The sequence below is a fragment of the Apis cerana genome, linkage group LG5, assembly GCF_029169275.1.
Source record: "Apis cerana isolate GH-2021 linkage group LG5, AcerK_1.0, whole genome shotgun sequence".
In the NCBI taxonomy this organism is placed as follows: domain Eukaryota; kingdom Metazoa; phylum Arthropoda; class Insecta; order Hymenoptera; family Apidae; genus Apis; species Apis cerana.
Window position 1 is genome coordinate 11549814 of NC_083856.1, and position 24227 is coordinate 11574040.

General features: G+C 23.3%; 5 protein-coding genes across 12 annotated transcripts; 2 read left to right on the plus strand and 3 right to left on the minus strand.

Annotated features, from left to right (window-relative positions):
• The first annotated feature begins 1231 nt into the window (after window positions 1-1231).
• LOC107997838 (flightin) lies at window positions 1232-4041 on the plus strand. 2 transcript variants are annotated; one of them, XM_017056721.3, is made up of 3 exons: window positions 1232-1742; window positions 3113-3352; window positions 3471-4041. In XM_017056721.3, the coding sequence occupies exons 2-3, from the start codon at window positions 3141-3143 to the stop codon at window positions 3712-3714; spliced, it is 456 nt and encodes a 151-aa protein (XP_016912210.1). In that variant the 5' UTR covers window positions 1232-1742; window positions 3113-3140; the 3' UTR covers window positions 3715-4041. The 2 variants fall into 2 exon arrangements, with proteins under 2 accessions (XP_016912210.1, XP_016912211.1); XM_017056722.3 differs by having other exon boundaries at window positions 1568-1923.
• A 139-nt stretch (window positions 4042-4180) lies between these two features.
• On the minus strand, window positions 4181-10270 carry LOC107997836 (uncharacterized). 4 transcript variants are annotated; one of them, XM_062075312.1, is made up of 4 exons: window positions 10120-10270; window positions 7289-7498; window positions 4794-4978; window positions 4181-4662 (listed from the first exon to the last, which is right to left on the minus strand). In XM_062075312.1, the coding sequence occupies exons 2-4, from the start codon at window positions 7467-7469 to the stop codon at window positions 4297-4299; spliced, it is 732 nt and encodes a 243-aa protein (XP_061931296.1). In that variant the 5' UTR covers window positions 7470-7498; window positions 10120-10270; the 3' UTR covers window positions 4181-4296. The 4 variants fall into 4 exon arrangements, with proteins under 4 accessions (XP_061931296.1, XP_016912208.2, XP_016912207.2 ...); XM_017056719.3 differs by having other exon boundaries at window positions 10110-10263; XM_017056718.3 differs by lacking the exons at window positions 4181-4662; window positions 4794-4978 and adding an exon at window positions 5286-6528.
• LOC107997834 (ubiquitin carboxyl-terminal hydrolase 16/45) lies at window positions 6581-23362 on the plus strand. Of its 4 annotated transcripts, none has more exons than XM_062075305.1 (15): window positions 6581-6720; window positions 16658-16762; window positions 17237-17370; window positions 17472-17662; window positions 18060-18219; window positions 18388-18555; window positions 18731-18952; window positions 19191-19453; window positions 19788-19984; window positions 20127-20373; window positions 20456-20779; window positions 21185-21422; window positions 21694-21960; window positions 22302-22483; window positions 22681-23362. In XM_062075305.1, the coding sequence occupies exons 2-15, from the start codon at window positions 16675-16677 to the stop codon at window positions 22751-22753; spliced, it is 2754 nt and encodes a 917-aa protein (XP_061931289.1). In that variant the 5' UTR covers window positions 6581-6720; window positions 16658-16674; the 3' UTR covers window positions 22754-23362. The 4 variants fall into 4 exon arrangements, with proteins under 4 accessions (XP_061931289.1, XP_061931290.1, XP_061931288.1 ...); XM_062075306.1 differs by having other exon boundaries at window positions 19791-19984; XM_062075304.1 differs by lacking the exon at window positions 6581-6720 and adding an exon at window positions 16358-16577.
• Window positions 12468-14139, minus strand: LOC107997839 (probable small nuclear ribonucleoprotein Sm D1). Its single transcript, XM_017056723.3, has 4 exons — window positions 13371-14139; window positions 13127-13203; window positions 12853-13050; window positions 12468-12694 (listed from the first exon to the last, which is right to left on the minus strand). Exons 1-4 carry the CDS (start codon window positions 13382-13384, stop codon window positions 12612-12614), a joined length of 372 nt encoding a protein of 123 aa, XP_016912212.1. The 5' UTR covers window positions 13385-14139; the 3' UTR covers window positions 12468-12611.
• LOC107997835 (probable malonyl-CoA-acyl carrier protein transacylase, mitochondrial) lies at window positions 14292-16104 on the minus strand. The gene is made up of 2 exons (XM_017056715.3): window positions 14863-16104; window positions 14292-14779 (listed from the first exon to the last, which is right to left on the minus strand). The coding sequence occupies exons 1-2, from the start codon at window positions 15654-15656 to the stop codon at window positions 14338-14340; spliced, it is 1236 nt and encodes a 411-aa protein (XP_016912204.1). The 5' UTR covers window positions 15657-16104; the 3' UTR covers window positions 14292-14337.
• Window positions 23363-24227: the final 865 nt, after the last annotated feature.

Sequence of the window (24227 nt, forward strand, 5' to 3'; positions counted from 1 at the left end):
TATGTAGATACTTACGACATAATAATTGAATCTGATAGATTTTGTTAAGATTTTTAATCAATAAGTTAAACAAAAAAACAAAGCAAATAAATTTTGTAAAATAAATATAAACAAGAGAAGCGAATAATAAAAAAGTAGAAATAAAATAAAAAAACGCTTTTAACGTTATTTTGAAAGTTAAAGATATTATTTTAAAAAATCGTTCTGTTTTTTAAAAACATTCAAGAGATCGTATTAATTTTCAATTCTTATTTTATTTTATTTTATTTGAAGAAGTATTTTTAGTACTTCAAAGATGGTGCTGATGATCAATTCTTACTCTATATCTATCCTACTATTTTCTATCCTTTTTTTGTGTTTTATTTGCAACACTCTGAAGATGGCGCTAATTTCAATATTTTTATCTTATCTCTATCTTGTTTCTATATTTTTTCTCGTTGTCTATTAATTTCATATATATCACTCTAAAGATGACATTAATTATAATATTTTTATCTATTTTTATTGCAAAACATGCATTGAACATTAAGTCTATTCCTTTCTATATTTCGTTTGTGACTTCAATATATAGAATAAAATTGTAACGTTAATAATGGCAAAATTTAAAATTAAATAAACAATTAGAATGAAATTTTATTCTATCTAATTTTGCAATTGAATAAAATAAACAAATCAATCCAATATAATATTAAGAATATTTAAATATTTTTAATAAATCAACGTAGTAATAACATTGAAAAATAATTTGATCATAAAATCAATTTAGCAAGAAATTAAAATTATTTTAATTGTCTAATATCGGTAATATCAAAAATCTTATCATGAGATTTAACATACAACTAATTGATACAATAATTCATGTCATATTTTTCGAATATATCTACAATTTTACAATTATTTAAAAATTAATAAAATCATTTTAATTTTTCTTAATATATTATCTTTTATTTACACCAAATTATTTAATCTTATTTCTCACTTTAACCTAAGCATCATTTTATGAATTAATATATGTGTTTAACGCAACTTGTGATTTATAGTAAGTAAACCGGGGTACGGTGTCAATGCTTTTATTTCGTCATAATGTTACCATTGATCAATACGTATTTAACTTTTTTATAGTGACAAATCTATAAATAAATACTTGTTATATCAAGTTGTCATAATTGCAAAGTATACGTATACACATATACTTACATTAAAAAATAGAAAACTTTTACGATTTTAATATATAATTCGAATACAAATATATATATAATAAATTCGTTAATCTGTATCCATAAATTAACCGTACTAATTGCGTTAATATTTTAACGTTCTGATTAGGTGTAACAGAATGAATTTTCTCTTGTGCCTATCGTAAACTTCGTGATTCCTTCGAAAATATATTCATCGAATTATACGAGTTTCAAACAAATCACCTGGTACCAAAGGTCGTACGATACAAAAGCATTGAAATTGGCTAATAGTTATTAATTTGATCGTTTGATCTTGCGTGGTAATAATGATTACAGCAGATTAAGTGCCAAAAATCCACCTCTCCTCCTTCTGTCCTCTCCCTAGGTTGTTACTTCGCCGTTGTTCCTACGGAGAGGGGCATTCTTCTTTTACTTAAGGGGTAGACCGGTGGGAAGGTAAGGAAAATCTTATAAGCTAAAATAAAAGCGAAACAAGGCAAAGTCCGCGGGAGTATTTTTTTCAGTCTGAAGAACTGCTTCAGTGGAGTGGCTATCGTATCACAGGTATTACCCTCTTCAAACAAACGTTTTTCGACCGATCGTTTTAAATATTTTAACGCATTGTGTGTGCCTTCCAACTAACAACGAAGCTAAAAAATTACAAGTGAAAGTGTGAATACGATTTATCGTGCGAAATTGTTTAAAAGTGGGAAGATAATATTTTGTTTTATTTTTAATTAGAAAGGTAAAAGATATACGTGAGATGTGTTATATCATTATTTCCTAGAAAGTGACGTTATCGCTTTAAAAAGAAACTAGAATTGATTATTTAATAATAATAATCGTTAAATTAAATTAAATTGTCAATGTCTACTATAAGAAATTCTTTATATATCCGTGTCATCTGGTATTCGAAACATACAGCAATGGAAATCATTAACATATAATTTCTTGAATTAGATAGCCGACATTCAGATATAATGAATCAATGTCACAATCAAACAGTTTGTTGTACTTTAACGTGACCTGCTTTCATTCGTTAAATATATCTCATTAGCTAAATATATCAAATTAGAGTATTGGTTGTAACGTATGCTTAAAGAAAAGATCGAAAGAGAAAAAAAGAATATAAGATTTACAAGTATTTTTGCTTGATCCTAGATACGTTTCTTACAATCCTTTTCACTTTTCAGTTCTTCTAGTCCCAAACGGAAAGCAGATTGAATAATTAAAATTATTATTGTCAATATTTATTTACACTTTTTAATAATCGTATCTTACATAATTTCTGAATGAAAAGTATTAAGAATATTTTCCATTAAATCAATTGGTCATCAATGATATCGATCTTATGAATATCCAGAATTTAATAAAAATTGAATTTAATTCATATACATTAAATTATAGAAACTTAAGTCAATTTCGATTATTAGAATAATTATTCCAATAAATACTTCTTTAATTACAACTTCTACTGATCTAATTCATCCATGAACTGTTCCATCTTTAGGAATTAAAGTTGACGCAGTTCCAGGTCGAATTAATCAATTAAATTTAATTAGAAAACGAGCAGAAATTTTTTTTGCTCAATGTTCAGAAATTTGTGGAATAAATCATAGATTTATACCAATTATAATTGAATCTACAACACTTGAACATTTTTTAAATTGAGTTAATAAACAAAATTAATTATTAAAAAATTAGTTAATGATATGTAATATTTTTGTTTGTCAAACTAAAATAAATTTATATAAATTATCTTTTAAAATCACATCAGATGTCTGAATTTTAAGAGTTGATCTTTTAAATCAAATATAGTATATTATTTACTTCTAATGAAATTTAATTCCTCGAATAATACCAATAAATTTATTTATCATATTAATAATTTAAGTGTAAAAGAGAAAGAAGAATATACTTTTGCAACATTTCAGGTCTTAATTTTGAAAGACTCGAAAAAATATGTGGGCAGATGAAGAACCAGCGCCATGGGATATCGAAGAGACTCCAGAGGAGCAACCTGAAGAAGCGCCAGCAGAGGGAGCTCCGGCAGCCGAAGCTGCCGCACCCGGAGAGAAACCAAAGATCAAATTAGAGAAAATTGAACCACCGCATTATAATCATCATTGGGTTCGTCCCCTCTTCCTTAATTACGCCTATCTTTATGAATATAGGTAAGATTCATAGAAATATTTTACTTCTTATCATGTTAAAAATTATTAAGAAATTTAGTCGAAAAATATAAATTATATATATGCATTGAAAAACGTTTGATTTTTCTTTCTTCTTCAGAAAAAATTATTACGATGACGTGATTAATTATCTGAACAAAAGGCAGAAAGGTTTGTTCCGAGAACCTCCTAGAGCACAGGAGTGGGCCGAACGAGCAATGAGGACTTACGACGAGAAGAACGTCGATAAGAGTGTGAAGCGATCCGCAGATCTAAAATATATAATTAACATGAGACACGAACCTAGATATTACAGTTATCATACTCGAGCATATTACAGCTTGAAGTATCAGAAAATTTTGTAAAAATTTATTTTCTAATGACGAAACAATTAATGTATACAATTTATTACGCGATGCATTGGCAGAATTGGCTTAAATGAGTTGCAAAGTTATAGTGATTTTCGTGATATCGTTTACATTTATAAAGGAAAAATTTGTATCGATCGATCAAGATATTATTCGTTCAAGATATTTTTCAAAAACTGAGCTTTTTTTTTTAAATAGAAATACGTATTTCTTATTTGTTCTTTAAATAAAAAATATATATATTTTATAGAAAGTTCAAATTTTTCTCTCAAATACTTGTACTCAAAGACTGTATTGTTTAAGTAAATAGACTATATTAAGTAACATTTTTCCATTCAATATCAATATCTCCTTTCGTCTATGTTAAAAGATCGCACAAAAGAAAGCGTAGCACATCGTATGTTAGGATAAATTGAAATGAAACAGGAGGGAAAATAACGAATAAAAATGTGAAATCGTAAACTCTGACGAAACATTTTCCGTTTTATTGAAATAACGATATTAAACGACGTGGTGGGTACATTTTTATTTTCTTTTTATCGTACAATAATGTCTTAAAATATTCACTGATTAATTTTTTCAAAACGAGACGCTTTTCTTTTTGTTCGAGAATTTTCTTTTCAGTGGCAACAATGTAATGGTATTCAAAGGATCCGCAATCTCACTCGGCTCTATTGACAAATTATTAATCTTCTCTTGTCTTGGTTTTACAGGCACACACGGTTCTATATTCACATTAGGCATTTTCACAAATTTTATGGTTTTCGGCGCTGGTTTCTCTGACAAGGCCTCTAAATTGGGGAATTTCTTTAATCTCATGTCGTCATAATTCTCCGTATTATCAAATTTCGTTGCGTGTCGCTGGAAAATGATGTCCGCCTGTTCCAGAGTATTCCTGGCTTTCTCGATTTCTGCGTTCAAATCGATCACATCGAATATACGATCCTGCAAAGATTTCAATTCGAGAATTTTAACAAGATGCATATATATATATTTTCTAGCTCTTTCAGGACACCTCTTTTCAGTGATAAATATATTTCTATCAACTATACGCGTATTCTGGGTGCAAATATAACCTGCATGTCCCTCCGTTTGCGCCTCAATTCGGCCATGTCTTCGGCAAATGCGGCAGAAGCTCGTTCCTTGTAACGCCGTTGACTGGTAACGAAATCATCCTCGAAATCGTCCTCGATTGCTCGATCGTATATGTAATCCAAATCATCTAAAAAGTCATTACGATATCCCGATGGATTGTGAGAACCTAAAATTTGAAATTTCAATCTTATTAAAAAAAAAATTGATATCCCCTTCGAGATTCTATCGTTCATTCCGTAAATCCAAAAATTTTTTAAAAAATTTCTTGTGAAAGAAAATACTAATAAATGTAAATATTCGGTATTTAAATGTGAAAGTAGAAACGTACGGATGACTGCGATGATTGTATGCTTCGAGACGTTGTCGATCGTGTGGATCTTTGGTTGAAGTTATATTAGAAGGTAAAATAAAGAGAAAATTAAAAAAAGAGAGAAGAGGAATTCAATTATGAATAATTATACAACATGCAAACGTGTCGTGGCACAAATGAAGAACAATATTTATTTACAAATAAGAAGAATGCATACATACAATAACATTAAGAAAATGTCTTTCTTATTTTATTGCAATTTGAACCCTAACAAGCCTAACAACGATAAAAGTATATAAATAAAATTAATCCTTTACTTAGATAGTATTTTTAACAACCTTTTCAAACTTAAACAAGAAATATCTTCTTTCAATAAAGTAAAAGCGTAAAGTAAAAGTTACTCCGTGTATATACACGTGTGTGATAACATATAAAGAATCTATTATACATTACAATCGAATATATATAAAATAACCGATAATTAAAACCGTATTTCCAACTAATGCCCCACTACACTTTGTACAGATACAATGCAAGAAAGGGATGATCGATATGTACATACAAAGAATATCCGTAGGATCATTAGGAGCGTCGATCGAAAAGAAGATAGTATACATTTAAAAATAATGATAAACAGGTAAGGGAGATTCACATGGATGGGTCATAAATATTTACTCTTATTTCAGCTACTCAAAAGGCGACGTGTTTCTCGGCACGCTCACGGATCGAAACCTTTTTGCTAACGACAGACTGCTCCCGAAGACTTTCCGTGTCCGCGGTGTTTTCATTGATCAACGCTCTCAGGGCAGCTGCCCTGCGCTCCCTTTTCGCCTGCCTCTCGGCAAGCTCCTCCATCTCGGACTCGAGATCGCTCAAACGGGCTTTCGTCTGTCTGGCCCTCGTCGCCGCGCCCGAGTCCTCGCTCTCGTCCATCAATTTCGACCACTTGGCGAGCACCGGCCTGCTCTCCTCCGAACGGTCTCCCTCGTCGAACAGCTTGGAGCGCCTTTTGAACGTCCTCGTCTCCGCCTCCTCGCCGCCGATCGACTTGACATCCCGCAGATCGCACCTCCTCGCGTCGAGACCAGTCTCCTGCTCTTGGCGTACGCGTCGCGTTCTCCCCAACACGGCGTCGACCTCGTCCTCCAACCCGATCGCGGCCAGTTTCGCTTTCAAATGTTGCGTCGTCGCCGCGACGTCGTTGGCGAAATTCTCGGCGAATCGGCGCCGACTACGCTGCCCACGGCTGTCGTAGACAACATCCTCGTCTTCGGGGAACAAGTTGTCGGCAACGGCCAACGAGGGTAATTGTGCGGGCAATTGTGGGCAGCGGATGGAAGGATCTAATTCAAGGTCAAGGTCACGTCCAAGGGGACTGTTGCGGGGGGCGGAGAGGTCACGCGTGCCTGTAAAAACGGACATCTCAAAATGTGCACACTGTTAAGGAAACATATATATCGTACATTCTTTTTTTGATTAATTTGTTTTCATAGACTGAAAATTTGTCGTGTAAAAATTTCTCAATTTACATGTATGTATACATATATGCAAAGAGAGACAACTTTTCGACCGTGTTATCCTCGGATAATGGTAAATATGTAAGTAAATATTTATTTTTTATAACGTTTCAAATATTCAAGTATTTCGAGGAATTGTAATAATAATAATTGTGTTCAATAATAGGAAAGAGATTAAAGATTAAGAGATACTTGAAGCTACATATATTTTACGGAACCATTGCAGAAATGACATCTGGAATGGAATGTGAAATGATACGAGAAAGTATGAAAGTATCTTCGTGTCATATAGGATATAATAAATCATTAGACGATGCAGCTTTATGTCATTGTGATTTTATTTTATTATTTTGTTATTGGTGTTTTCTTATTGTTGGTCGTTGAATAAAATTTCGTTATTTTTTTTTTTCTTTCTTTTTTTCGTGTTTCGGCTGTAACAGCAGATATATATAAAACGATACATTCGTTTCACATAGGGATTGGATTGGATACATGCCAAAAAATAATCCAGCATTTTTCTTACCGACAACGGAAAAAAAGTTACCGACTACGGATATAGTAATAGTTAAGGGGGGAGGGGAGAAAAAAGGGAAATGGGATAATAAGTTCACTCCTTAAAACCATTTTGGAAAACGACTGAAGATGTTACCGATGTCACCTCGTCGGGCTGCAATCTCGTCAGCCAACGAACTTCTTGGTTCGGAGAAAAGTGGTCGTGAGCTATACTTTCGATCCAAGTGATCGACCATTGGCTTATAATATGATTCCCCTTTGTCATAGTTGCATCCATACACGCGCGTGCGCGGTCTGCTAAGGATTGGTCTTGACATTCTTAATATAATTACTTCTTCCTCGCTACCTGAAATTCCCAATTTATTTATCATAAATTAAGTGTTATTATAAATACGATTTTAAAGATCGATTTATTCCCAATTCAAATCCTTTGATGGTGTAATAAAATTGAGGAGAAAAAAATTGGAATTACTAAAAATATTATAATAATTACTAATAAATTGATCGATAGATAAAATTAATACAATGTCTTAATTATTTAAAAAAGATCGATCGATCTGTTTGAGATGATCGTGTAATAATTTCGAATGGAAGAAATCGTTTCCTTTTGCTATTTCGCCTCTTCACGCGTATCGAAGGATTTTTAAGTGAAAACAATTTCACAAAACATTAAATATCCCTCATTTAATTTTGCTATACAGTTCCTATGAGTAATCAGTAAATTGGAACAAGCAACTATAAGTTGTTCAAAAATAGACCGTGTCTAATTTGGTGTCCGTGAACTAAACTGGCACACAGTACTCTCAAGTCCCGGACAACCGCCTCCAATTACAAAGTACATTTGACCCTATTGTTCTTTTTTTTTCTTCTTTTTTCTCGTACTTGTACTTTTATCTTCTTCTCTTCTTTGTATTTCTATCTGTCTATATACTTATGCATATAATCTTTTATATAGATATACGTACATATATATTATGTATAAAAGTAAAAAAATTAATTCACTAATTAAATTAAATTTCCGTTTCATTTGAAGAAGGAAATTCCATCTTTCGATATAATTGATATACCGTAATATGTATTCTTTACTAACGTATGCTTCAAATTCTTATTATTATGATTAGTCATTATAAAATTGTTCTGTCGTATTATGCTATATTGCTATATTGTTATATTTGTTGAATAAAAATATTGAATATTTAAATGTAATATATCAAATATGATTTTTAAATTTTAAATATTAATTATACATATAATTTATTAACAGTATTATCATAATATTATAGAAGCAACATCGATCAGTAAAAAATATATATATAAATAAAATCAAAAATAATTGAATTGAAATTATAAACAAATATCATCAAACAGATAATCCAATATATTATTATTTTTCAAAAAAATAAATCGTTTTTGCATTTAAAACAAAATAGGATTCGAGATTTTTTAATGTGTTGCATCTGATCAAATATAATCGATTCTCAAAAATATTTTTAATGCATGCTTGATAATGATAGAAAAAAAAGTGAAACAATTAAAACGTAAAATTACGAAAAAAATGATGTTATTATCGATAATTTATGCAACATCGTGAACAATGTTCATGCTAAGTCCACACAATCTGTTTGTTACTATTTAAAAAATTTTATTTATTTAATAAAAATATATAATTATACTATTATCTAATAATAATCATAAAGTAAATGTATCTTTTTTCAAATAATACGGAAAATACTAAATTATTTATAATTATGTGCAATAAATAAATTTAATCTATCAGCGAGATTCAATAAATTATGAAAAATATTTATACTTTTTAGCAATTATAATGTGAAATATTAAATTATTCCAAATATATATTCCCATAATATATTCCAAAAAAAATTTAATTAATATTTTGTTATTTTAAAGAATATTAAAATAATTAGCACAAATAAAAAAAATATTAAAAACATTGAAAACCATCGAAATATAATGAATAGTATAATTTCGTTTTATTTTCATCCTTATTTTCATTTTTAATTCCATTATTATTGTTTGTTGATATTTGTTTTGATGAAATTCAATTTGAAATGAATAGTAGATATATTCAGAGTGTGCGTTCGTTAACACGTTACGTAAGAACTACCAAATTTAGCTTGCAGACATAGTGTTAAAATGATGATATCAATTTCAAAATCATTTTGATTTAAATTATTTTGCATAATTATCGAATATAAATATTTCATATTAACGAATAATTGATTCTAATGCATGTTTGTATTAAATTTACAACGTAAATATATTATAACTTGATGTATAAAATGTTATATAAATGTTAATATATTAATCAAAAAATTAAAATTACAATATAAAATTATCAAAGAAAGTAAAGTGAATTGTAAAAATAAGTGATATCAAAAAAAAATAAAAAAAATATGAATCCACGTTTATAATAGTAAAAACAAAAATATAACTTATTTATTAAAAGGTAAATAATATGGTAGAGAAATCATGAAAATAAATAAATAAATAAACGTAATAATAACATAATAATGATAAATAATAATTAGATGATAAAAAAGAAATAATCGGAATTAACAAGTGAAAATAACTTTTCTGTTTTCTCATATTTTCTGGTTATATATTTATTAGATTTGTAACAAATCAAAATTTTAAGATAAATTAATAAACTGCTGTTATAAATTGTAATGATATATTAACATCAATATTGTGAAATGAATATTATAATTATTGAATATGAAATTATTTTTCTATCCGCGCTATTCTTCACTTTTTTAATTAAAATATTGATCTCTTCATTCGAAATAATGCTCAGAATGATATTTAAATATTATTCAAATAAATTAATTTAATATTGATCTATTATTGTCCATTTTAACGGATATATATGCAAGTATATATAAATGCAAAAAAATTTTAATCAAATAATAGCATGATAAAATCATAGTATTTTGTACCTGAACTTACAAAGTATCCTATAAGATGTTATTTCCTCGGAAGTAGCGACACGACTCTCGCAGACGTTGCAACGCTCGTTATTTCCCACTCCGAGATCTACCCCTTCTTCTTTATAGTTATATTTCTTTCGTCTAATATCTATTTTCTACTAATTTACCAATATTTAATATAAGAAATATTTATTAACATTTTTCATTTTTTTATCTTTATTACATATTTATTTTTCACAATAATTTGTAATATTATTAGAGATCCGAATAATATATAGTAAATTATGAAAAAATTATTTTTTCAAATGTATCATTATCATTTATTTGCTATCACTTGTATCTCTAAATCTTACGTGATACAATAATATCAAATACATATGATTTAATATTTTCATAGATTTTTAATAATTAATAAAACAAACACGCTTAAAATTCAAAATATAATCATATCTTATTACCAGTCAATTCTGCTCTTTAAGTATTAATATTAATAATAGAAATAAAGTAGCATTTATAATGCATTATATGTTATTAACAAATTTAATAAATCAAATTTTCATAAATTTAGAGAGATCTATTTTTTATGTTCGAAAACAATATATTATCAGAAAATGTTTTAATATTAAACACGTGTAACTTACAAAATTGTGTGCAAACTTAAAACTTGATATGAAATACATATACATATGTATATGTATATTTTCTAAAATTAATGTATGACTAATACTGAACACATTTGAAACCTAATATGTAGCATTTTACGTTTTCTATTTAATGATGTATGATACATATTGCACATGTATTGTAATGATGAATATATTGAACATCTATTAATAATCTTTTATATGTATCATAAATTCTCCAAGCAGAGTGACGTTATAAATTGTATAAATATAATTTACTTATATACGTTTCGGAGAAAATACAATTTTATTTGAGAAGAAAAGTTCGATTCATATTAATTTATGATGAATTTTTTTTTTTTTGTTATAAGTGATTTGTGCATAAAAATTCATTTATATATGTTTTTACGTTTTTTTTTTCAATAAAACTTATTTATTTATCACTTTAAAATTCTGTTTAAATTTTTATTTCTAATTAATTTATATTTCTACCTATCCATTTGTTTTTTTTTAATTATTTATCTTTGAATATATAGAATAACTTTATATTTTAATATTATAAATTCAGATAAATTTTTATAGAATTTGTAATATAATATTTTTATTATATGAATCGTCGAAAAGTAAGAAAACATTTAAAAAATAAAAATTTAAGATAGATTATAAAAAACATGCTTTATTATAAAAAAAATATAAATACTCATAAAAAATCGTAAAAATACAACAATGTAAGAGAATATAATAAAAAAACAAATAATTCTGTATAAATTAATATATAAAAAAAATAACTTTTTGTTTCATATTTTAAGATTGTAAATTTAACTTCAACTTTTTTAAGTTTTGATCACGTGGTTTTATTTACATTCGATGATTTAATCATATATACAGATACATGTTCTTTAAAAATTTGACAAAATTGTAACATCACTACTTATTTCTTTACTGTCAAGCTTATTTATAGGTATGAACAACACGCAGTTTTGTTCGCAAATTCACTTATATATATTTCGACGATTTTGTTTTTAAATTAATAATAAATGAATAACCTAGAGCGTATACTTTCCACGATTTCAAATAACTATGACAACTTTGTAACCTAACCTTACATTTCTAAAAAAATTTCAAAATTATGTTTTGTATATGTTGAATATTTATGAATTTCTCTACTCTTAAATTTACTGAAAATATCTCTTATATATATCTTTTTGAAAAAAAGAGAATATATATTAATATATATATCAATATATTATTCTTCTATTCAATATAGATTTAGAATTAATTTCTAATTTTTTTTTTCTAAACCTGATAAATAAAATTTTTTATAAATAAATTTTTTTATTATATGCTTTTTGTTTATTAATAAATATAGTCCTATTAAAAATATTGCATTCAAATATCAAAATTTAATTCATAGTACATATTTCTGAACTATTCAGTTTATTATTTCAGTTTGTTATTCAAATAGTATCGTTCTTTAAAATAATATATAATAAAATGTGAGAAAATAATAATTGATTTCCTATCTTAAATATTTTGTATTCTTATACATAATGACAAATAATTCTATTATTTGATATATTTGATTTTTAACATTTGTGAATCTATAATGTGAATATACAATAAAAAATCATAAAATAATAGCAAATACAAAACTGTATGGAAAAATTATACAACTTTTTGATATATTTTAAAATAATAATGAAAAATAATTTCTATTAAGAGATATAATAGTTAAAAGTTCTGATGAGTTACAAAAGCAATATATTTCATTGAATTATTTTCGTATTATATGATAATACATTATGCGAATATTTTTTTGAGATGAAAAAAATTTTTGTAATTAATTATTTCAACCAGATTTATTACAATAATAATATATATCGTCTGATTATCGTCTACCCCTTCCTCTTCCACGACCCCCTCGACCTCCTCTAGTACCGCGACCTCCTCGACCTCGACCACGTACTGCTCCTAAAAATAATATAAATATAAACAAGTTTCATTTAAGATATATTTTTTATTCAAAATCACTTCTCAAATAAATTATTTATTTTTTTACAAATATGTAAAATGTTTACAACTTATATTGATTATAATATAATAAAAAATAATTTTATATATATACAAACCTCGTGCAGCTTCTTTCTTTTTTGCTTTTGCTTTTGGTGTGTCATCTATGAGTAACGTTTCAAGTGGTAATGAATCTGGTAATATATAATACCTTATATTATTGCCTCGTAAACTTAATGTATCTAATTGTACAGGATCCCTATTTTTTATTGTCATTTTTACAGTCTTCAAATGCGTGTTCATTGCCACATCTACTCCTACAAGTGAACACATAAGCTTATATTTTATGAAAAATATAAACACATAAATTTTTTATAGGTTATGCTGACTTACCGGTAATAGTACCATGTACTTGAGTACCATTTTTTAATTCTATCGTTACAGTCTCATGACTGAGTTTCATTAAAAATCTGAAATTTTTTAGCAATTATTTCATACTTTATAACAAAAATTTTTGACATCACATAATATAATATTAATCGCAATTTTTATAAATTTGATTAATTTTTCATAAAATTTTAATTTCATATAAATATTTACTATTTCTTAATAAATTATTATAAATAAATTAATTTACCTTACTAGTTTCATGATAATGCTGAATGTTTTTACGTTATCAAAAAATTACAATTTCAGTTTCATGCCGCGTTTTCTTACAAGTATACAAAACGCTATATATGTTGTATATATATATATCTGTGTTCCAAAACTCTTTCATTTTGTCTCATAAATCATATAAGTAATATTTTTATCATTATCCAAATAATTCTAGTTATATATCTCGAATAAAATTATTTATTTAATAAATAAATAATAATTCGAGAATAATAATAAAAATAAAATATTTATTAAATAAATAAAAATAATAAATTATATGAAGAAAAAATTCATTTGATATATTTACATATCATTACATAAATAATATAATTTTAACATAATATTAAATATTAAATTTTTTTGGTTTACATACATATATATTAATAATTTAAATAATAAGATTTAAATGTAAAATTGAAATTATGTAATGATAATATTTTGACAAAGTGAAATAACAAATTCTAAACTATTTGATATTATTTGATATTTACATTAAAAAAGAGATAAAATCATTTTTCATGATATTTCTGATATTATTTTTGAATATGCAATAACAATAGCATACTTGTAAAAAAAGTATATTAATAAAGTAGTTTTTATAATTGAAAAAAAAATTCAAATATTTTATAATTATTTATCAAATCAAAAATATTCTTGTTAATTTTTGTTAATTTTAATAATTAAAAAAATAATTTATTATGTATATATATTATTGTATATATATTATATATATATATATGTATATAATATAAAAATAATAGCAGAAATAAAATAATAAATAATTTTAAAATAAATGATATTTTTTTACTATTATGTAAATATAATATCTTTTAATTATTTCAAATTTATTTTTATTTTTTGTAATATTCTATACATGTTTATAATAAATAAGACAAAAGAATTAAGTAAAAAATGTATATTTAAAATCTGATCTTAGCAATTATAAATTAAATTACTGTACATGATCTACTTGCTTTTGCATTAATGAATTTTAAAATAGTTCTCATTCTTCCTTCTGATCCTACATCATATGTTTCTGGAAATAATGTTCCCTTAGGTCTATTATATATATTTTGTAAACACTGTTCCCATTTAACTGGTGAGACAATTTGTTTCAATATATATTTTTTCACATATCGTAAATTATTATATGGCAAACCTCTATAATTGGAATATACTGTACATCTAGGTTCATTTATTTTTATGGAATTTAACATTTGAAAAACTGATTTTATAGCAGGTTCCATCAATGGTGTATGAAAAGCTCCAGATACAGGTAATCTAGATACATTTTTTAAATTAAATTGTGTTTTATTTTTTTCAATATATTCTAATGTTTCTATATTTCCTGCTATTATTTTTCTTTCTGTACATAAAAAAATAGCAATTCTAAAAACAGTTAATTATATAATTAATGTTATATATTAAATTATATAATTATTAAATATTATAATTTGAATTTAAAACATTACCTGCATATTGGTTTTTCAATACCTATGTTCATTGCCCACTTTTTTGCTTCTTGACAAACTTCTGAAAGTTTTGTTTTTGGTGTACAAACAACAGATAACATTCCTTGAGGTACTTTATCTGCAGCATATTGCATAGCTTTTCCTCTAGTCCATGCTAATCGTATTCCATCTTCAAAAGTTATTACACCAGAGAGAATTAAAGCAGTAATCTCTCCTATACTATATCCAGCTGTAGCAACACAAGTTTCAAATACTTCAGGTTTTTCTACTTTAATTTTTTCTAGAGCGGCTAAAGATGATATTACTGTAGCAGCTTGATTAAATTCAGTTCTATTTAATTTTTCTTGTGGACCATCCAAACAAAGTTTCAATAAATTATAATTGATTATTTCATTGGCTATTTCAAAAAGTTCCTTAGTACCACAATAATTCAAGTATTTTTTAATCATACCAACTTTGATAGTTCCTTGACCAGGAAATAATAAAATAGAAGTAGTTTTTGGATTAATACTTGGTTTTGTTTCTTTTTTTAGTGAAATATCCTTAGGATATGGAGTTGTCATCCAATTTTTATCTTTAGCATCTTCAAATGTTGCAGCTTCTTCAAGTAAATGCAATACTTCTTGTTTTTTATATGAATTTTGCAAAGGAACTTTTTCAAATACATTTGTCTTTGGTTCACAATTATTATTCCCATCTTTTATTGAATCACTTGAAATCTGATTTATTCGATTTAACCAATAATATTTTGGTATATAAGGAAATATTTTTTTAAATAATAACTGCTGAAACATTCTAATTAATTTAAAATTTAATAATATGTATTAAATATTTACAAAAATATGTATTTAAAAAATAAAAACTTCTATTAAAAATTAATTTTATAACAAAAAATATAAGATTTATAATCTATTAATAATTTATATATCATCATATAAAATATAATCGTTTATTTCAATTTATAACTTTTTTTTAAACATATATATAAGATTAAAATATATTGTTCATTACAGTTTATTAATATTATTAATATTAAATGAATGAAATGAAATTTAAATGAACGATAACTTTAAAATAAATAATAATAATAATAATAATAATAATAATAATAATAATAATAATAATAATAATAATAATAGCTTAATAATAAATGATAAAAACTTATCTTGATGTTAACATTTTATTAACCAATAGTTAAAATCTTAGCATCTATCATGTGATTTGATTTGTTTCCTTATGACTTAGTGAAAAAAAAAAATATATATATATATATAATTTATTAATATATAATTAACATATATATATGAGAAAAATGAATATATTTTAAAAATATTGAAAATATTTAAATAAAAATTAAAATTATAAATTTAATTTGTACTTATTGTTTTTATTTAAAAATATTTGTATTATTCTATATCAATAAAGTTAAACTAAATTTAGTAATTAATTTAAGTTGTTAGCCCTGTTCATATTATAGTTTCGACAGTTTGTAACTGTGTGAATCTGCAGTATATAAATTGTGCAAGCAACAATAATTGTGACAGCATATTTTGTTGTAGTACTTATTTTTAGTTTATTTTAAATAATTATTATAAAAATTAATGAATTTAAAAAAATTATTTAATGAATTTATACAAACTATAACGACACGTAACATTTATATGTTAGGAGTTGTTTAAGTTATCATGAACTAATTTCTAAAATACATCGTATAAGTAATTTCCACATGTTTTTTTTGTTTATCAAACTATTAAGTAATAAAACTTATAAATATTGACAATTGTATTTAATGTAGTTAGGAAATAAATCAAGATGAGTAAAAAACGTAATCGACAACCTGATGCAAATGGAGAATTAAGTGAAGGTTCAACTGATTCTTGTGACGAATCAAATACTACAGGTTAGAATTAATTTTCTTAAGATATTTCAATTTTGAGATTTTATTTATTTTTTTATATTAAAATTATATATTTTTTAAATAATTAAATTATAATATATTATGTTATTAATTTATGTTTTAAAAAATTTAATCAATAAATTATAATACAATTAAATTTTGAAATGATTTAATATAATAGTTAAATGTTAAATTTATAATTAAATTATAACTAAATTATTAGTTATAAATTTAACATTAATAGTTTATATAAATGATTTAATATTTAGTTTTAGCTTTTCATTAGAAATTTATTAGTTCATGAAATTAAAATTAATGATAAAAATTAAGAATATTTTAAATTAATTATACAAAATTATTGAAGAATAAAAAAGAAAATAAAGTAATTTTTTTTTATATAATTTTTTATTAAATTCTTGATTTCTTTTTTATAATATTTATGTTATAAGTGAAGATTATAAATGTTATTATTTATAGGTATTAAATGTCCTCATATTCCTAAGGCAGTGAATTTTAATAAAATTAAGAAATGTATTAATAAAATGGGAATTAGTATAGAATGTTCAATATGTAAAAAATGTAAAAATAATTCATCAAAAACTAATGAAAAGGTATAAATTCAAATAATTAAAATGAATTAGATTGTTAATTTAATTAATGTTAATTAAAAAAATAATCTGAAAGAAATATTATTCAGACAAAAATATTTTAGGAATGTATAATGAATTCAGCAATATTAATTTGTTTACAATGTGGACATCAAGGTTGTGGAAGAGAAGAATGTGGACATGCTTTAGAACATTATAAAAAACCACATAGTGATTGTCACGTTATGGTTGTTGAGAGTCTTTATTGGAGTGTTTGGTGTTTTCAATGTGAAACAAAAGTTAATATTGGATGTAGGTATGTATATGTATGGATTTAAATTTTAAATTATATTTAAATTAATATAAATAAATATAAAACTTTGTATTCTATAATATTTTTGTATTATGATATAAAAATTCTGATTAAAGTAAATTAAAGTAAAATTAAAGAATTAATGTTAAATTTAATTGTCAATGCAATTAAAATATATTATGTTTTAAAGTGTAAATTATTAAATAATTTAGATATTTATTTTAGTTCATATTTTGAGATTATTTTGAAAATTTCAATTATAATATTAAGAAAGAAAATAAAATAATAAAAATATTTATTATAATTTAAAAATTAAATTAAATTAATCATTAAAAAAATATTATATATTTTATTTTCTTTGATCAAATTTTTAAATTAAATAACAATTTATAATTTTTAGAAAGAAACTCCAAGAAACAGTAGAATTTATAAAAAGATCTACCACTTCTATCACTTCATCGCAAACTAAAATGTCAGTATCTCAATATCAAAAAGAAACTAGAACTGATACAGATAAGCTAGAAAAAGAAAAAAATTTATATAATTTGCCTAAAGTAGGGGTATGTACATTTATAATTTTATTTACTTTTTTTAATGAATTTATATAAAATAAATTAAATAAAATATAAATGTTTTTTTTTCTTTAAAATATAATAAAATATAATATGTTAATAAATATAAAAGAAATTAATTTAAGTAATTAAAATAAATTTCCAAATTTATTTTAGGGTTTAATGAATTTGGGAAATACTTGTTTTTTTAATGCAGTTTTACAATGTTTGGCACAAACACCTTTCTTAGTAAAAGTTCTTGATGATTTGCGTCTTCCAGGACAAAAATTCATTTTACCAGGTGGCAAACATAAATTTTCTAATAACTCTGAAGAAGTTGATTTAGTAAGTTAATTTTAAAAATATATATTATATATTATATAAAAAATAATTCTTAATATTATATCAATTAAATTATTTAAAACTATAAAAATAAATAAATCATATTTCATTATAAATTATTTTTAATTATATAGATAATTATATGATATGTATTTAAATTTAAATTTTATTGTTATAGCCACCTATAGAAGGTACTTTGGAAGGTTGGGGTAGTTTTACCTCAATTTTATGCAAGACGCTTACGGAAATGCAAAATACTGATGGTCGTCAATCTTATCGTCCATCAGAATTGTTAAACTCATTTAAAAAAAAAACGATGCAATGTATGGATGGAGGACAACATGATTCGCATGAACTTCTTAGACATCTTCTAGAAATAGTACGAAACGAAGATCTCAGAGTAAGTATACTTATTTTATTTATAATATTTTATAAATTTATATATAATATTTTTAGTTTTACTACATATGTATATTAATATTTATATATATCATTATATCTTTATAAATATCATTTATTATCATGCATTGTTTATATTTAATTTGTAAAATTTAGTATTAATCTTTGTTTTAATCATTAATCAATTCAATAATGATCATTATTAATAATATTCATTAATAAACATGAAAATTTTTTAGAGATATCAAAGTATAATTTTGAAAGAAGTCGGTTTGAATGAGAAAACTAATCCTGAAGGAGTAGAAGAGAGCCTCAAATCTCGTGTAAAATTCTATGGAAATCAGGCCAATTCGAGACTACTTGGAGCAGAACTTGTTTTTCGTGGGGTTTTAGTTTCTACATTAGAATGTCTTGACTGTCATCATACTTCACAGAATACAGAACCCTTCTTAGATCTCAGTTTGCCAGTTATGGCAGATAAACCACAACCACCAGTTTTAAAGTAAGAATCATTCTTGAAATATGAGAAAACAAAAAAGATATAAATGTGTCATTTAATTTTATTATTTAAAATATTTTATGTATATTTATAAAAATTGAACTTTAAAATTATATTTTATATTTTATAATATTTATTATAATTATAATAGATAGATTTTTATTAATTTTGTTAGGAATATTCACTTAAACATGTTAATATGTTTTTTATAATCAATATAGAATTTATTTTTATTATTAAATAATCAAAATGAATTTATATAATATTTAGATAAAATATTATTTAACGAAATAATATTTCTAACTGAATAATTTTATTACACATATATTTATTTAAGAAGGAAGAACAATGGATTTGAAGATACATTTGATATAATGGGAAATAATATTTCACATGTACCTTCAAAACATCAATTAAAAAAAGAAAAAAAAGCTGCTCGAAAAAACCGAAAAAGTAAAAAACAAGAAATTCATCAAGATGATAATTTTATATCTAATAAGAATAACATTGTTGAAGAAAATAATCTTAAATCTGGTAAGTTATTTAAAGATTTAAAAACATTATTTTGAATTATTTTTTGGAAATGATTAACTCATATTATTAATTCAAATATTTTATAAAAAAATAGAATATTCGTTTACTTATAATTAATAAGTATGTTTAATTTTTTTTATAGAAGAAAGTGATGCAGATGTAGAAGATAATGCAGAGATAGAAGGCCTGCTTCCAGAAGTTGGTGAATCAGGCTATAGTTCAGAAAAACAATCTACTTTAGCAAGTCCTGCTTCTCCATCAACTGATACAATGAAAACAAATGAAACCATAAGTGAAGTACCATTAGATAATTATTTACAACTTAGTACTAAAGATAATATTTCCTTAGTACAACTTTTGAATCGTTTTGATACGAATTCATTGCCCAGGTATTATTAATTATTATTAATAATATAATAGAATAAATTAATTTTATCAAATAAAATTATTAATTTAATAATTGCTTTATAGTCCGAATTCAGCAAATGCATGTTCAACAAATTTATCACAAACAAAAGGTTTAGATATATTAGACAGTTCTGAAAGTCTTGAAAATGAAAGTGGAATTCAAACTGGATTTTCTTTATCTACTTCTTTAGCAATGACCTCAGATTTAACAAGTCCAGATGTTCCTTCGATTAATTTCAATTCAGTTATATCAAAAGACAATACAAGTTCTACAATTATTTTAGCAAATGATAAAAGTATAGAAAATACTAAACTGTCAACATTTAGCCTTGATTTAACAGAATCTGTTAATCATATCGATCAAGAAGAATCTATTTGTAATCAATGGTATCATTAAAATTTATTCTTTTTTCAATTTTTAGTATTTTTAATATTTAAATAGTTTCTATTTTTATGAGATGATTTTATAATATGAAAAATAAAATATTTTTAATTTATTTTTTATATTACATATTGCTATATTATATATTTTTAATTAAATTTAATTTTTAAAAATTTGACAAAAATAAAAAATATTTTATTTTATATGTATATTTATACTATTAACATATAATCAGACATATGCATGTTATAATATATATTATATAAATATATATAATATGTATTTTTTTTTTTATTTTGAAAAATTATATTTTAATGTAGTATAATATATTTATATAAATATTAATATATTTTTAAGTAGTATAATTATAAAATATATAATTTAATGATTTAATGCATTTATTTTGATAGGAAAACAAGAAGAAAAATAGAAGACTATTCAAATGATATTAGTAATGGAATCAATAACATCACTTCTGGAATTTCAAAAATAGGTATTGGTGGCAGTCTTCAACAGCCACCTACTAGATATCTAACTAAGGAAGGAGAATGCTCAATACAATCATGTTTAAATCAATTTACAGCTCTAGAATTGATGAGTGGTAGCAACAAAGTCAGTTGTGAAGCTTGTACTGCCAATGAAAAAAAGGTATTCTATATAATTATAAATTTAAGAAAATCTATAAAAAAATTTTATTTTTTAAATTAATTTAAAAATTAATATATATTTAATAATAAAATAATTAATAATATAAAATAGAAAAATAATATTTTAAAATTCTTTATATTATAATTTTCATGATTCAAATATTGTGTGTTAAATATTCAAACATATAAAAATAATTTAAAATAATTATATAAAAAAAATTATAATGTTTTGAATCTAATAATAAAGTGTTATAAATTGTTCATATTATTAGATAAAACAGAATTGTAAAATGGTATGCACTCCAAGTACAAAGCAATATTTGATCTCTCGCGTACCTGCGGTTCTGATTCTCCATTTAAAACGATTTCAAGCTCAACGAGTAGATTTTCGAAAAGTAACAAGACATGTTTCATTTCCAATACTACTCGATCTAGCACCTATATGTAAAAATCATAAAAAAGCTAGAATTTATGCACTGTATGGCGTTGTTGAACATAGCGGAACTATTCATGGTGGACATTATGTTGCTTACATAAAGGTAATTATCTAAATATGAAGAATTTATTTATAAAATATATATATATATATGTATATATATGTATATATATATATATATATAGAGTACAACTATTTTTTAAATTTTCTATTGTCATAATTAGAATTTTCTCAATAAATTATATTTAATCCTTAGAATTGCTCATTTTATTACAATTGATTTAAAGATATGTATATTTTTATCCTCATCAAGACGATTTTGTGAATTTGCAATTATATTACTACTTGTTGAAGAGGATACTTAAAGTAAAAGAAAATAAATAATTAAAATCATTAAGTATAAATATAAAAATGATTTTTAAAAAATAATAAATTCTTTTTTAGTCACGTTTACCATTAACATCAGATGATCCTCGATGGTCATTTTTACCATCAAAAGATATTAAAAATACACAAGAAAATTCATATTCTTCAAGTTCTGAATCTGAAATTGAAGAAGCAGCTGCATCCCCATCATCTACAGTAGAACCACCACCTGGCAAATGGTATCATGTTTCGGATTCTAGGTATGTGTGTGTATATATATATATATATTTAATATAAAATTATAATATATTATATTGTATTTTATATATGATGTAAATATACCATATATCATTTACTTTACTTTTATATTATTAAATTATTTTTCTAATATAATCTAATATTTAATTAGTTATTATTATGTACCTAATTTTGATTAAAATTTTATTTCATTTTTCAGAGTAACGGAAGTCGATGAAACAACAGTGTTACAAAGACAAGCTTATCTTCTTTTTTATGAAAGAATTCTTTGAGCATTTTGATAATTAACTGAAATACAGAAATTTGGATTTTGAAACAATGAAATATAAATTAAATAAAAAATAATAATGGATTTTAAAATATAAACCACAATTATTTAAATTAATCAAGAGTAATATTAAAATCTATTGGTATTCTCGATTTTAAACTAATTTATTATTGACGTCAAATGGAAATTTATATCGTTTTCATTCTAACTAATCATATTGAAAAAATATTATTTAGTTTCTTCTTATATTTAATTTGAGATATTATTATACTCATTATTTAGAATATAATTATAAAATGTTAATTTTTTTCAAATATTAAAAGTATTTGTATGCATTATTCTCTGTAATAACAAATGATATTTTGTTTAATACTTCTGTTTCATAACAATTATAAGAATCTAATAGTATCAGATTATCAAAACAATTTTAAAATATTAAAACAGTTTAAATAAAAGAATAAAATTTATGTCTGAAACAAATAAATTTTATATTACAAAATTTTATTAGAAATTAATATTTTAATCATTAAATAAATAAAACATTAAATAATAAATTCACTTTAATAGAATTGTTTTAGATGTTATTATAATTAATAAACTAAATGGAAAGATCCATATTTCATTTTATATTTACCTTATAAAGCTTTCCTTTTTAAATAAAATTAATTAATATTATTTTATACTTTTAAATATCTATTTGTAGATAAAGTATAAAACAATATGTAAAAATAAAATAAATTTAAATCTAAATAAAAGATAAAAAAAAACTAATTAATAAATTATAATATTATATATACATTGTTACATGTACTTATATATATAAGTTATATATTTTATATAATGTATGAAAATTATATTTTTATTTACATTATTATTTATTTTCTTTTAAAGAAATATAATTTAAATTATATAGCTAACTGATATAAAAATATAAATATTTATTTTAAATATAAAATTATTTCCATTTATAAATTCTGATTTTATTGATAAATTATTACAAAATATTAATATTAGATATACAAAATATAAATTATATAATATAAATATTGCAAAATTATTATTTTATATTTTACTATAATTATTATTATTTTATTTTATATTAAAATAGATATTGAATTAAAATAACAAAATATGTTCCTTCTTAAATGTTTTATTTTTTAAAATGATTTCTTTACACATGAATCGCTTTTATATGATTTATTATTAATTTTCTTTTGTATTTAATTGCTAAATATAAAAAAAATACAATATTTAATAATACAATATTTAATTATAATAAAAAAGGAGTATTTTTATTCAAAATAAATATACTTATTTATTTTAAAAATAAAAAATAATTAATAATGTATTGTAAATAAAAAACAATTTAACATATTATTTTAGACATCAATATTCCTATCATTTTCATTTAATTTAAAAATGCATTAAATTTATTTTATTTTGACTTTCATGAAAATGTTATTTTATATTATATTTAA

What these genes read in the sequence shown, in the direction of transcription:
- LOC107997838 (XM_017056721.3), top strand. Translation starts at nt 3,141, where the DNA reads ATGTGGGCAGATGAAGAACCAGCGCCATGGGATATCGAAGAGACTCCA. An exon ending in GCCTATCTTTATGAATATAG is followed by an intron (nt 3,353 to 3,470) that starts GTAAGATTCATA and finishes TTTCTTCTTCAG; the next exon opens with AAAAAATTATTACGATGACG.
- LOC107997836 (XM_017056718.3), bottom strand. Translation starts at nt 7,469, where the DNA reads ATGTCAAGACCAATCCTTAGCAGACCGCGCACGCGCGTGTATGGATGC. An exon ending in AGCCCGACGAGGTGACATCG is followed by an intron (nt 6,529 to 7,288) that starts GTAACATCTTCA and finishes CCGTTTTTACAG; the next exon opens with GCACGCGTGACCTCTCCGCC.
- LOC107997839 (XM_017056723.3), bottom strand. An exon ending in AGTACATGGTACTATTACCG is followed by an intron (nt 13,051 to 13,126) that starts GTAAGTCAGCAT and finishes GTTCACTTGTAG; the next exon opens with GAGTAGATGTGGCAATGAAC. An exon ending in AAAGAAAGAAGCTGCACGAG is followed by an intron (nt 12,695 to 12,852) that starts GTTTGTATATAT and finishes TATTATTTTTAG; the next exon opens with GAGCAGTACGTGGTCGAGGT.
- LOC107997835 (XM_017056715.3), bottom strand. Translation starts at nt 15,656, where the DNA reads ATGTTTCAGCAGTTATTATTTAAAAAAATATTTCCTTATATACCAAAA. An exon ending in ATTGAAAAACCAATATGCAG is followed by an intron (nt 14,780 to 14,862) that starts GTAATGTTTTAA and finishes AACTGTTTTTAG; the next exon opens with AATTGCTATTTTTTTATGTA.
- LOC107997834 (XM_062075305.1), top strand. Translation starts at nt 16,675, where the DNA reads ATGAGTAAAAAACGTAATCGACAACCTGATGCAAATGGAGAATTAAGT. An exon ending in CATCAAAAACTAATGAAAAG is followed by an intron (nt 17,371 to 17,471) that starts GTATAAATTCAA and finishes AAAATATTTTAG; the next exon opens with GAATGTATAATGAATTCAGC. An exon ending in GATACGAATTCATTGCCCAG is followed by an intron (nt 20,374 to 20,455) that starts GTATTATTAATT and finishes ATTGCTTTATAG; the next exon opens with TCCGAATTCAGCAAATGCAT.